The sequence below is a fragment of the Phocoena sinus genome, chromosome 17 (genome assembly GCF_008692025.1).
Source record: "Phocoena sinus isolate mPhoSin1 chromosome 17, mPhoSin1.pri, whole genome shotgun sequence".
NCBI lineage: Eukaryota > Metazoa > Chordata > Mammalia > Artiodactyla > Phocoenidae > Phocoena > Phocoena sinus.
In genome coordinates this window covers 70,925,656-70,936,580 of record NC_045779.1, presented here as the reverse complement: position 1 = coordinate 70,936,580, position 10,925 = coordinate 70,925,656, and the positions used below count along the sequence as shown (strand labels likewise).

General features: G+C 34.8%; 1 protein-coding gene across 15 annotated transcripts in view; it reads right to left on the bottom strand.

The window, feature by feature from the left end:
• Nucleotides 1-1,552: 1,552 nt before the first annotated feature.
• Nucleotides 1,553-10,925, bottom strand: part of PHF20L1 (PHD finger protein 20 like 1) — an 82,636-nt gene continuing 73,263 nt past the window's right edge. For 8 of the 15 annotated variants that reach the window (XM_032609512.1, XM_032609515.1, XM_032609521.1 and 5 more), the window contains 2 exons: nt 9,496-9,661; nt 5,777-7,653 (listed from right to left, as the gene is read on the bottom strand). In XM_032609512.1, the coding sequence (XP_032465403.1) occupies nt 7,511-7,653; nt 9,496-9,661 (309 nt within the window). In that variant the 3' untranslated portion in view covers nt 5,777-7,510. Of the gene's footprint in view, nt 5,433-5,776; nt 7,654-9,495; nt 9,662-10,925 lie in introns of those variants that run through there. The other 7 variants (XM_032609518.1, XM_032609519.1, XM_032609509.1 and 4 more) reach the window with 2 other exon arrangements.

The following is a 10,925-nucleotide window of genomic DNA, read 5'->3' as shown; positions in this document are numbered from 1 at the left end:
TAATTATGGTCAATTGATTTTTGACAAAGGGACCTAGGTAACTCAAAGGGAAAATAATATTTTTAACAAAAGGCACTGGAGCAATTGGATATCTATTTGCAAATTAAAAGGATGTATCACTTCACACCTATTAAAATGGTTAACATCCAAAACATTGGCAAACACCAAATAAACACTGGCAAGGAAGGATGTGGAACAACAACTCTCCTTCATTCAACTGACCATATTTTTTTAGGTTGATTTCTAGATACCCTATTCTGTACTATCAATCTACATCTCTATCTTTATGCTACTTCTATACTGTCTTGGCTACTATAGCTTATTAAGCCACCAAATCAGAAATTGTATGTCCCTCAACTTTAGTTCTTCCTTTTCAAAATTGTTCAGGGCATTCTAGGTCCTTTACATTTCCATATAAAATTTAGAATCAGTTCACTAATTTCTATTTCAAAAAGTCTGCTGGGATTTTACTCGGGATTGCATTATATCAATCCATTTTGGGAGAACTGACAAATGTTAACAGTACTGTGTCTTCCAAACCATGTTCTTAGTGTATCTTTCTATTCATTTATCTCATCTTTATTCTAGGCATTGTTTTGTAGTTTTCTGTGTACAGGTTCTGCATGTTTTCAGATTTACTGTTAAGTATTTTTTTTATGCTATTGAAAATGGCATTTTAAAAATTCTAACTTCCAATATCTCCTTGCTAATGTACAGAAACATTAGTTCTAGTGGCATTTTGATAGGCTCCTTAGACTTTTCCAGGTACACAGCACGTCACCTGCAAATGTTTCTTCTTCCTGTCCAAGTGCTATGCCTTTTATTTTTCCTCCTTTATTGTCCAGTGCCATATTGCACTAGCAGGACCTCCAGATTGATGTTGGATAATATTGGTGATAGTGGATATTCTGGACTTGTTCCTTATTTTAGAGAAAAGTATTCATTTACCATTATGAGGTTTAAGTTTCTTGATAGATGCCCTCTATTGTTATGCAAATTCTTTTCTATTCCTTTTCTGGTAGTTTTTAATCATGAATGGATGCTGAAATTTATGAAAACCTTTATCTTAATTTAGTGAGATTAACATAATTTCATTATTTTATTGACATTAAACCAACTTTGTATTGGTTTCCTTGTATTGGTATTCCTGTGGAATACCCAACTTGATCTTGATATATTATCCTTACTGTATATGACTGGGTTCACATTGCTAATATTTTGTGGGGACTGTGTCTATGTTCAAAGGGGATATGTATCAGTCTGTAATTTCCTTTCCTTGCAGTGTTTTTTTTCTGGTTCTGGCATGAGGTCAAAGTTGGTCTTGAAACAAGTGTACCTTTCTTCCCTATTTTCTGTCAGTGCTTGTGTAAAATCAAGTTTTCTTCCTTAAATGTTTGATAGAAGTCACGTTTAGGCCTGGAGTTTTTTTTTTTTTTTTTTTTTAAAGAAGGGATTGGGTCTTTTTTCTTTTTTTTAATTTGTTTATTTTTAGCTGCGTTGGGTCTTCGTTGCTAGGCACGGGCTTTTTCTAGTTGCAGCGAGCAGGGGCTACTCTTCATTGCAGTGCGTGGGCTTCTCATTGCCGTGGCTTCTCTTGTTGTGGAGCATGGGCTCTAGGTGCATGGGTTTCAGTAGTTGTGGCACGCAGGCTCAGTAGTTGTGGCTTGCGGGCTATAGAGCACAAGGCCTGGAGTTCCGAGGGAACATTTTCAATTTCAAATTCAATTTATTTAATTTCTTGAGTCAGCTTTGCTAACTTGTATCTTTTGAGGAATTTCTCTGTTTCATGTAAGCTGTTAAACTTATTGGCACTGGTTTTTCATAACACCCTTTTAAAAAAACTGTATGTTGGATGTTTTAATGTTCCCGCTTCCATTCTAATTTCTGATCAGTCTATGTAGGAGTCAACCAATTTTATCGTTCTGTGCAAAGAATCAGCTTTTTCATTTATATTGATGCTTCCCTACTATTCGTCCATTTAGTATTTCATTGATTTCAGCACATTTCTTTTTCCATTTATTTTGGTTTTAATTTGTTTTTCTTGTTTTTTTAAATCTTAAACCAGTGATTTTGTAACTTTTATATTTAAATGTCTATTTTTTTAAATTGAGGTATAATTGACATTAGTTTCAGGTGTACAATAAGATTCAATATTTGTATATATTGCAAAATGACAAGTCTAGCTAAAGTCTGTACCTTGCTTTTTATTATAAGCATTTGAAACTGTAAATTTCCCTCTAATATTGAGCTGCATCCCACAAATTTTAACATGATGTATTTTCATTTTCATTCAATTAAAAATATTTTCTAATTTTACTTGTAATTTTTTTGAGTCATGGATTGTTTTACAAGTATGTGATAATTTCCAAACACTTTGGGGTTTTTTCAGTTATCTAATACTGATTTCCAGTTTAATTCCATTATTGTTGGAGAACATGTTATGCATTTCAATTTTAAATGAGTTGAGAGCTGTTTTATAGTCTAGTATGTAGCCCATCTTTTTGAGTGTTCCATGTGTATTAAAAAGGAAATTTGTATTCTCATGTTGTTGGGTGGAACATTCTATCAATGTTAATTAGGTCAAGTTGAGTGTTCATCTTTGTTCAAGTCTTCTATCCTGATTTTCTGTCTACTTGTTCTATCAGTTGGTGTTAAAGGAGGGCTAAAATCTTCAACTATAATTGCAGATTTTTCTATTTTCTATTCAGTGATATTAGTGTTTGCTTCATGTATTTTGATACTCTATTAAGAAGCCTATAAATACGTTTTAAAAATGCAATTTACTTTTCTGTGTGTATGTGGACAAAAGTACAAGAGGATGACAAAGGCCTGTAAGTATAAAAGAAGATAACATTCTATTAGGAAGCAAACTGGAAAGGCAGAAAACAGAATATAAAATTTGTAAAATTTTCAAATGTTAAAGAAGAGCTTGCTCGTGTATTTTTAAAATAGATGTTGGTAAGTAGCAAAATTGTATTGATTCTATTGCATACATTTTAAAATGATAACAGGTTGATTTTAATAGGCCAATATTTATAAATTAGAAATCACACTCTTTGCAACTGTTTACATTTATGATGAGCAATTTCAAATGGCAGAATCAAAGCCCCACTGCCCGTAGCACTCTTCTCAATTGTGCATATTTACCTTGGCTTTTTCCTCCCCTTCCCTACTTTTCCCTCTTCCTCACTCCAACTTCCTTAGATGACTCACTCAAACTTCCTCTTAAATAAACAAAATACACTTAAGTCTTGTCTCCAGATCTCCAGGTACCAGAAATGAATTACAATTTTTCAAAATTCCTACAGAGAGGTCACAGTCAAAAAACATTCAAAGACCACCACTTTAATTAACATATATATTCTATGTCCCCCAAACCTCTCCACCTACATACAAGTCTAGTTATCTTTCCTTTCTTTTGCCTCTGTGGTTCCTTATACTCTTTGCTATCACCTATCTTGTTGAAAAAAATATTTTTTAATGTTTCCGTTAGCCTGTAGACTGTGGTTCCAATAACATTAACTCCATAACCAACCATATGACTTAATGGCTGGCACACAGATGGCATTCAATGTGTCCCCTATATTTAACTTTCAACTTTATAATTTAAATCCTTTATTTGCTTCATTTAACTCGCAAAACCAGGTTCTAGCCTAAGTATTCTTCCCATTTTATACATAAGAAAACCAAAGCTCAAGAGAGATCACTGCTGGTAAACCGCCAGAGTGAAAATCTGAGGAGAGAATTGCAAAGCTCACGCCTGCTCCACTACAGGAAATATATGATTCACTGACGTGGTTCCTGCACGTCAGTACAACGCAGGATACTATAAGAGGCCTTCAACAATGGACTGCTTCTCTTAGGAAGAGAAATTGAAACCTGAAGAACTGTCTGCATTTATAGAGACACAACAAACAAAGAAGAATTTTCCAGAAGAGGAAAATAATATGAAGGCAAGAGATGGAAACAAGCATAGTCTATCTAAACAGTGAGGCTATATTTAAATGGATTTGAGAATTGGTTAGGTAAAATACAAAAGATCCAGATTACACAGACCTGACTTGGTTTGAAATAGGGAGTCACTAATGATATCAGAAAACACAAATGACAAGAATAGGTGAAACACACCTGCTAGGAAAAGAACATGAGTTTGAACAGCACAGGATTTGCATCTTGAACCTGTCACTAATCTATGACAAGTCTCTAAATGTTTCTAAACCTCAGCTTCCCCATCTTAAAAATGATCCTGTCTTACCTTTCCACAAAAGAACGAAATTAGACGCTGCAGGTAACATGTACAATACCTGGCACAGAGCAGTCACTCAATGTTAATCCCCTAGCTTGACAGTGACCATTTTGATGAATCAGAATGAAGAGAAAATTAAAATTTCTTAAGCCCACAGTAATACCTCCATGACATGATTTTTGTAAAAGACGGTGTACTACTGGTGGGATTGAGAAGGAGGAAGATGACAACATCCATTTTAAGGAACCAGCACATCTAGTGAAGAAATGGATAAGGGGGAGGGACTGCAAGTTTCAAGCCGGGGCTCTTAGGGTGGTGATATTAAAGCAGAGAGAGTGAAGCTGGCAGGAGACCCAGTTGGCTGGAGGGGAAATGGGCTCCTTCATTTTGAACACACAGAATATGAACATCTGAGAGGACGTAAGTCAGTGGAAATAAGGTGAGTGTTAGGAAAAAGTATTTTACCTGAAATTATGAGAATAATCAATTTCCTTTAAGGAAAGTGTGCATTACTCTTAAGTTTGAAAATAATAAGTCAGTAGAAACACACAGGAGTATGAAGAAGTACAAATTATACTTATCAGTACCATACTAAGAAGGATCCCTCCCCACCAATGTCAGTCTATTCTGTCTGGGTAGCAATGAAAAGTTATCTTTTCAAGAAACACCCTCTCTAGTTTATTGCTTATATTTAAATATATATACTCACATTTTTTAAGTAAGACTAAGTGGAAAGAAAACTCATCTGAAACCTCACACAATGGACTTACTTCTCAAAAATGAATTCACTTTCCTAAATAAGGAATGACTCGGCCTGCTAGTTGCTAAAAGGCTTTGACCAATTGTTGATATACTCTATATTAAGTGGGTATGTGCATACAAGTAACCTGATACAGATTTACTTTAAAAATATAAAGTAAAAATTCAGACTCCCAATGCATATGCATAAAAGCAGAGCAAAATTTCAATATTCTAATTATTAGTTGAACTTCTAGTTTGCTGGCTGCTAACAAACAAAGTGATCTAATTTTAAGATACTCCAAGAACAAATGCACATTAACTTAACTGTGGTCATCAGGGATTAAGAATATGAGTGCCACTGGGTACAAAGGGTCCTCTGTGCATGTGACAAGAATCTAGGCAACACCGCTATTCACAGCCTGTTAAGGATGCTACTTGCTCCATTCTGAAAAAAAAGACATAAATTAAATGTCTAGAATTTAACTATAATAGGGAAAAGGTTAGAGCCATTATTTTAAAACACAAATGAAAGACAAAGTATCAAACTTGAAATAGAGACATTAGCAAATTTACTCCACACATGAAATATAGGCACTATTATTTTTACTTTAATATGCAAATTTAATAACTACCTCATATCCCTCTACTAAAGCTTTTCATTTCTCAGTAAGATTTTTGACAAAGTTAATGTATCATAAGTAAATACACAGGGCTGTATCTTATGTCTGTGATCTTTGGCACATTTGTCAAGTTGGAGAATGTCAAAAGGCAATAAAAATGTCTAATGACTGTTTTGCACATTCTTTTAATCATCTTTACATCAAAATATAAGGCTGCAAAAAGGCAAGCTGAAATTTTATGATATGTGGAATTGTTTTAATAAAGAGTTTTACATACAGTACCTTACATATAGAACAGTGTGTTTGCAAATTTAAATAATATCTGAATGTACAGTGGCATGTATTCTTATCAAAGATAAATTCAAGTTTACTGTCCATCAGTTCTAAAATGCATTTATACAGATTGCTAGAACTGATCAACAGAACGAGGCATAAAATATTCAAGTGTCATATGTCATCAAATAGCCTCCTAACAGTCTTTTTTCCTCTTTTTAAAAAAGTTTCAAAACCTGTACATACATTTTTAATTTTTAAAAACAGTCTGTTAAAAGGTAACATTTCATGTTAACCACCAGTTCTTATAGTCTATAGTAATAAAACTAGATATGTGTAGATATAAATATGTGTAGATTATGTACATATGTACGTTGAGTGTTTGTTTCAAACAAGCACACACACTTAACGCATACCTGCACGCAGAGCACTGGGGGCAGCACACAACTCACAAGAACACTGGCAGACGGGAGGGCCTGGGCTCGAAATCCAGCAAGAACTGACACAGCAACTGAGTTGCCTTTGGTTTCAGAAATCTGTCCATTTGTGATCAAAGCTAAGAGTTTTGAGTGCGTATGTATTTTTTAAAAATAAAATTCATCTTCAGAAATGAAGCTTTTCCAGTATTCCACTACCAGCAGTTAAAAAATCCACAGCCACAAATTATTTTGATATTTTTGTCACTCCTCATCCCAGCTGAGGTTATTTACAACTTCTTTTTTTCTGAAGGCAAATACCAAGCATACTCAGGATCAAACTGTACGTTGAAACCTGAATATTGAAATTTGACCATATATATTCTCTATATAGTATATGTGATATATGCGTTTCGGATGGGCTGATGGCATTATGTAAGACTTGGGTGAGAGAACTCCCACAGGATTTACAATTCTCTTTCCAGCAGTATCATCATCATTTGGCACACTGACCCTTCTGCGAGACATTCTGTTTTTTACAGTGAGCTTAATGCCAGCAATAAACTCCAATTAGTTTGTTGTTTGTTTTTACAATATATTCATAATGAATGAAGAATTCCACAACTGTTTTCCTCAGAAGTGAGACTTCTATTGTCAGTTTTCTGATTAAGGACATTCATCACCTAAGAAACAGCTCATGATCCTATAAAAGTTTCAATACTCTAAACTTCGGTGCACGCAGATCAACTGCAGAGAAGACAGTTCTTACAACAAGCTTACAGAACTCTCCAGAATTTAAATTTCCTCTACAATTTTGGTTTGGGCCAAATGTTGGTTTATAAACATAGATCTTTCTACTAAAAACTACGTAATACACCATATTTCTTTCTACAGGTATCTCGAGCTTCACGTTAGCAACTATTCAAAAATCCTGCCAATCTGATTCCCTTAGCACAGATTATATTCTACCTCCACTGATCCTTGGCATATGACACGTCATCAGTTGTATCTAGCTCATAAATTTTTTTAGTATTAGCTTCCTTGATAAAGTTGTTCTTCATTTTCCTTTCCAAGGTGCCATCCTATTGATGTCACAAATCAGTAAATGACCAAACATCACTAAGCTTTTTAACTATCCACTTAGCAGCCGTGTGGATAATAAAAATTAGTCGACTGAACAGAGCCACATTCTTTGCATTAGGTGTTCACTGCTGTCATACAGAGCAGAGAGTTGCTATTTGTTGTACTTTGCCCATGTCCATTAGGAGCTGTTTGATGTGGCGTTTAAGTTGGGGCAGCCTCGTGAGAGGATCAGGTGGCTCCAACTCCCCTGTGAAATCAAGCCAGCTTTCCAGAACTAAAAGAGAGAAGAGAAGAACAAACACATTTAAACGGCAACTGGAAACACAGTCAAAAACTGGTATAATTAGAAGGCTGAAAAAGTGATGGAGAAAGAGTTCACTTCCCTTTCGCTAGAAAGCCAATCTACAGAAGTCACTTCTGAGCAGTTAAGCATCCTCTACACCTCATCCCACAAGAGTTCTAGCCCCTCTCAGTAATCTTTATCTGTTGTTCTACCTGTCGTCATTTTAGGTAATTTTTCCTTTTAAAGATATAAAGTAACTGCATTTTGAGTGTCTCCTTTACTCTCTTCTGGAACAGGAAACAACATTCCCTGTTCCTGCTCAAGCTTTCTATTAATTTAGGCTTAAATCATCTCCATTTTAAATGAAACTTAGCTACTCTAACCATTTTTTTAAATCTAGAAGTTCTTTTTAACAAAGGAAAGGAGGTAGAAATTTCTTAGTGTCCTTTCATTCCCACTATTTTATCAGTACTTTAAAAAAAAAAAGAAGCGTATTAGAAGTTCAGGCAGAATGCAATTAATTACATTCTATACTTTTTGTTAATAATAATAGGGGATAGCATCAAGTTGCATTTTCTTCTTCTTCAAAAATCTACTTAAGGGCTTCCCTGCTGGCACAGTGGTTAAGAATCCGCCTGCCAATACAGGAGACACGGGTTCGAGCCCTGGTACAGGAAGATCCCACATGCCGCAGAGCAACTAAGCCCATGCACCACAACTACTGAGCCCGCGAGCCACAACTACTGAAGCCCGCGTGCCTAGAGCCCATGCTCCGCAACAAGAGAAGCCACTGCAATGAGAAGCCTGCGCACCACAACAAAGAGCAGCCCCCGCTCCCCTCAACTAGAGAAAGCCCGTGCACAGCAATGAAGACCCAACGCAACCAAAATAAATAAATTAAATAAATTTATATATTAAAAAAATCTACTTAAAACTAACTAAACTAAGTCTACAACTGGCTTATAACCAAAGAGAAGATGCTTCTGAAATGGGTTTCCATTTCTTCTTTTCACAGGGAAAAACGAAGCAGTAGGAACTCTAACTTACTGGGGGATGAGAGTAGCACATACTTTCGCAAATAAAAAAAGCGGGGGGGTGGGCAGGAGATACAATCTATGAGGTTAAAAAAATGCAGTCAAAAAGCATAGGAAAACACTAGATTAGTAATCTAAGGTACTCTATTTTCTCAACTATAAAATGGGGATGACATTTTTCCTGTCCACTCCTTAGGGCTCCAGCGCAATAAAATTTTTAAATATAAAAGAAGACATTTGAAAATGTGTATATGCAAACGTAAGCTTTATCTACTTAAACTTGCAGGACTTCTCTGTTGTTAATTTCACTTAACAAACACTGTCCAGAGTGAAAACAAAATGTTTTCCCCCACATTTCAAATATGCTTAAAGTCCTTAGGCTGACTTCCAAAAAAAAACACAGTTCAATGAAAATATTCACTGAATATTATTTATTGAATAGTAATTTATTGAATAATATTATTCAATGAATAATATTATTATTTTTCATTGAATAATAAATATTCCATATGGTATATACTGAGCCTGGCAGGTGGGCGATATTTAATAAATATCCATCTTAAAAAACAAAATCCCTAAAATATCCAGTCATATTGTCTTGAGACTAAAAGACCCTAAATGCCAGATGTGTTAAATACAATGTAAAGGGAGCAGCAAAGCTCCATCAGCCTGGACAGCATCTGTAGTTTTTGTCCCATAATTTTAAAAACTTCAAATAACTTCAATTAAATTATTCAAAAGTGCAATAAACACACTTTACAGACTACAGCAATTGTATTTCAATTCTTTCTTAAATTACCATCAACTTCTTTTTCTATCAGGTCCATCCTGCTGGTGACTTCATTCTGCACATTCTCTATGTGTGTAAGGAGATTGAGTTGCCACTGAAGATGTGAGTCTCCCGGGTCTTCAGTGCCCTTTTTATCATTATAAACAAATACTGTATTCCTTTCAGCTGAATTCTTCTCCAAAGAGCCAACAGAAAAAACAAAGAATTGATTGAAATGTAATGTCATAAAGGGAAAGATGCATTAAAAACATCACTACCCACAATGATAGGTAAAATCCAACCTGACTCCCAGAATATTTGTAAAGGAAGTACTAGCACATAACTAGATTACATCTGATGGTCCTGAAAAGCAGACATGCCTGCTATGTCTCTTCACAATGCCTAGCAGAGCGCTACACAGGGTAGAAGCCCTTCAATAAAACCTGCTGAAGAAATGAAGGAGCTAATTATATTCTGTAACTAGAAAGCCCAGCTAACTTAGACTGACCCCTTCCTCAGTTAATCTAAGCTGTGTCACAAGTGGAGTGAAGGCAAAAAGCAATGATGGAAAAAAATTAAGATAGTTGGCAAAGGCTAGTATAAAGCATAATTAACTGCAGACTGGACTTTATTATTGCAGCTAAATCAATGAGGTGAGGGGAAGAGAAAAACCCCTTAAAAACTGAAAAAGTGCGGACTGCTTAACACACACACAAAATCTGACCTCAGTTTCACCAGCGATAACTCATTTCATAAGAGGGATATTAATTTGACAAAATAATTTACCGCAAAATTTTGGCTAATATAAGCTTTTCAAATTCAGTTAAGTATTTATTTATAGAACTTACTTGATAAAAGAGGCCAGAAAAATAAAGAACTAATTTTAAAGCAGTATTGTTAATTGAAAAATCAATAAAAAATGAAGGCATGACATCTCTAAGTTGTGAACAAGAAATAAGTTTACAAATATTCAATGTCCACAGGGCTGTAAGAGTTCAACTTAGTGCACAATGTGATTGATATGCATATACAAATATGCTATAATTTTTAAAAAGATGATTTTTTAGATAAAAAGTGCCACTTTTTATCTAAAACACATACAAAAGGAACACAAATTATATTAATATATACACACCCCCATGCACTTTCATGTTTTCACACGTAGACATTCTCACTTGGAAAAAAATTTGGCTCATGGTTTTTAGAGGCATCTAAGTGTACTTATAAACTTGAAACTTTTGTTAAGGCAAAAGTTTAATGAATTACGACATTTCTGAATTAGGGGATAATTAAATGTTCAAATGGCCAGTGTTTTCCTATAGCGAAAGCAAAAAATGTCTTTACCCTAACAAGGTACTTGTGAACTTGGAAATGTAAGTAAAATCTGGAATCTCAGTATGTTTTATTTCACAAAATTTTCCTTTGTTCTATCGTATTTCCAAGCAAAGACAAATGAACTA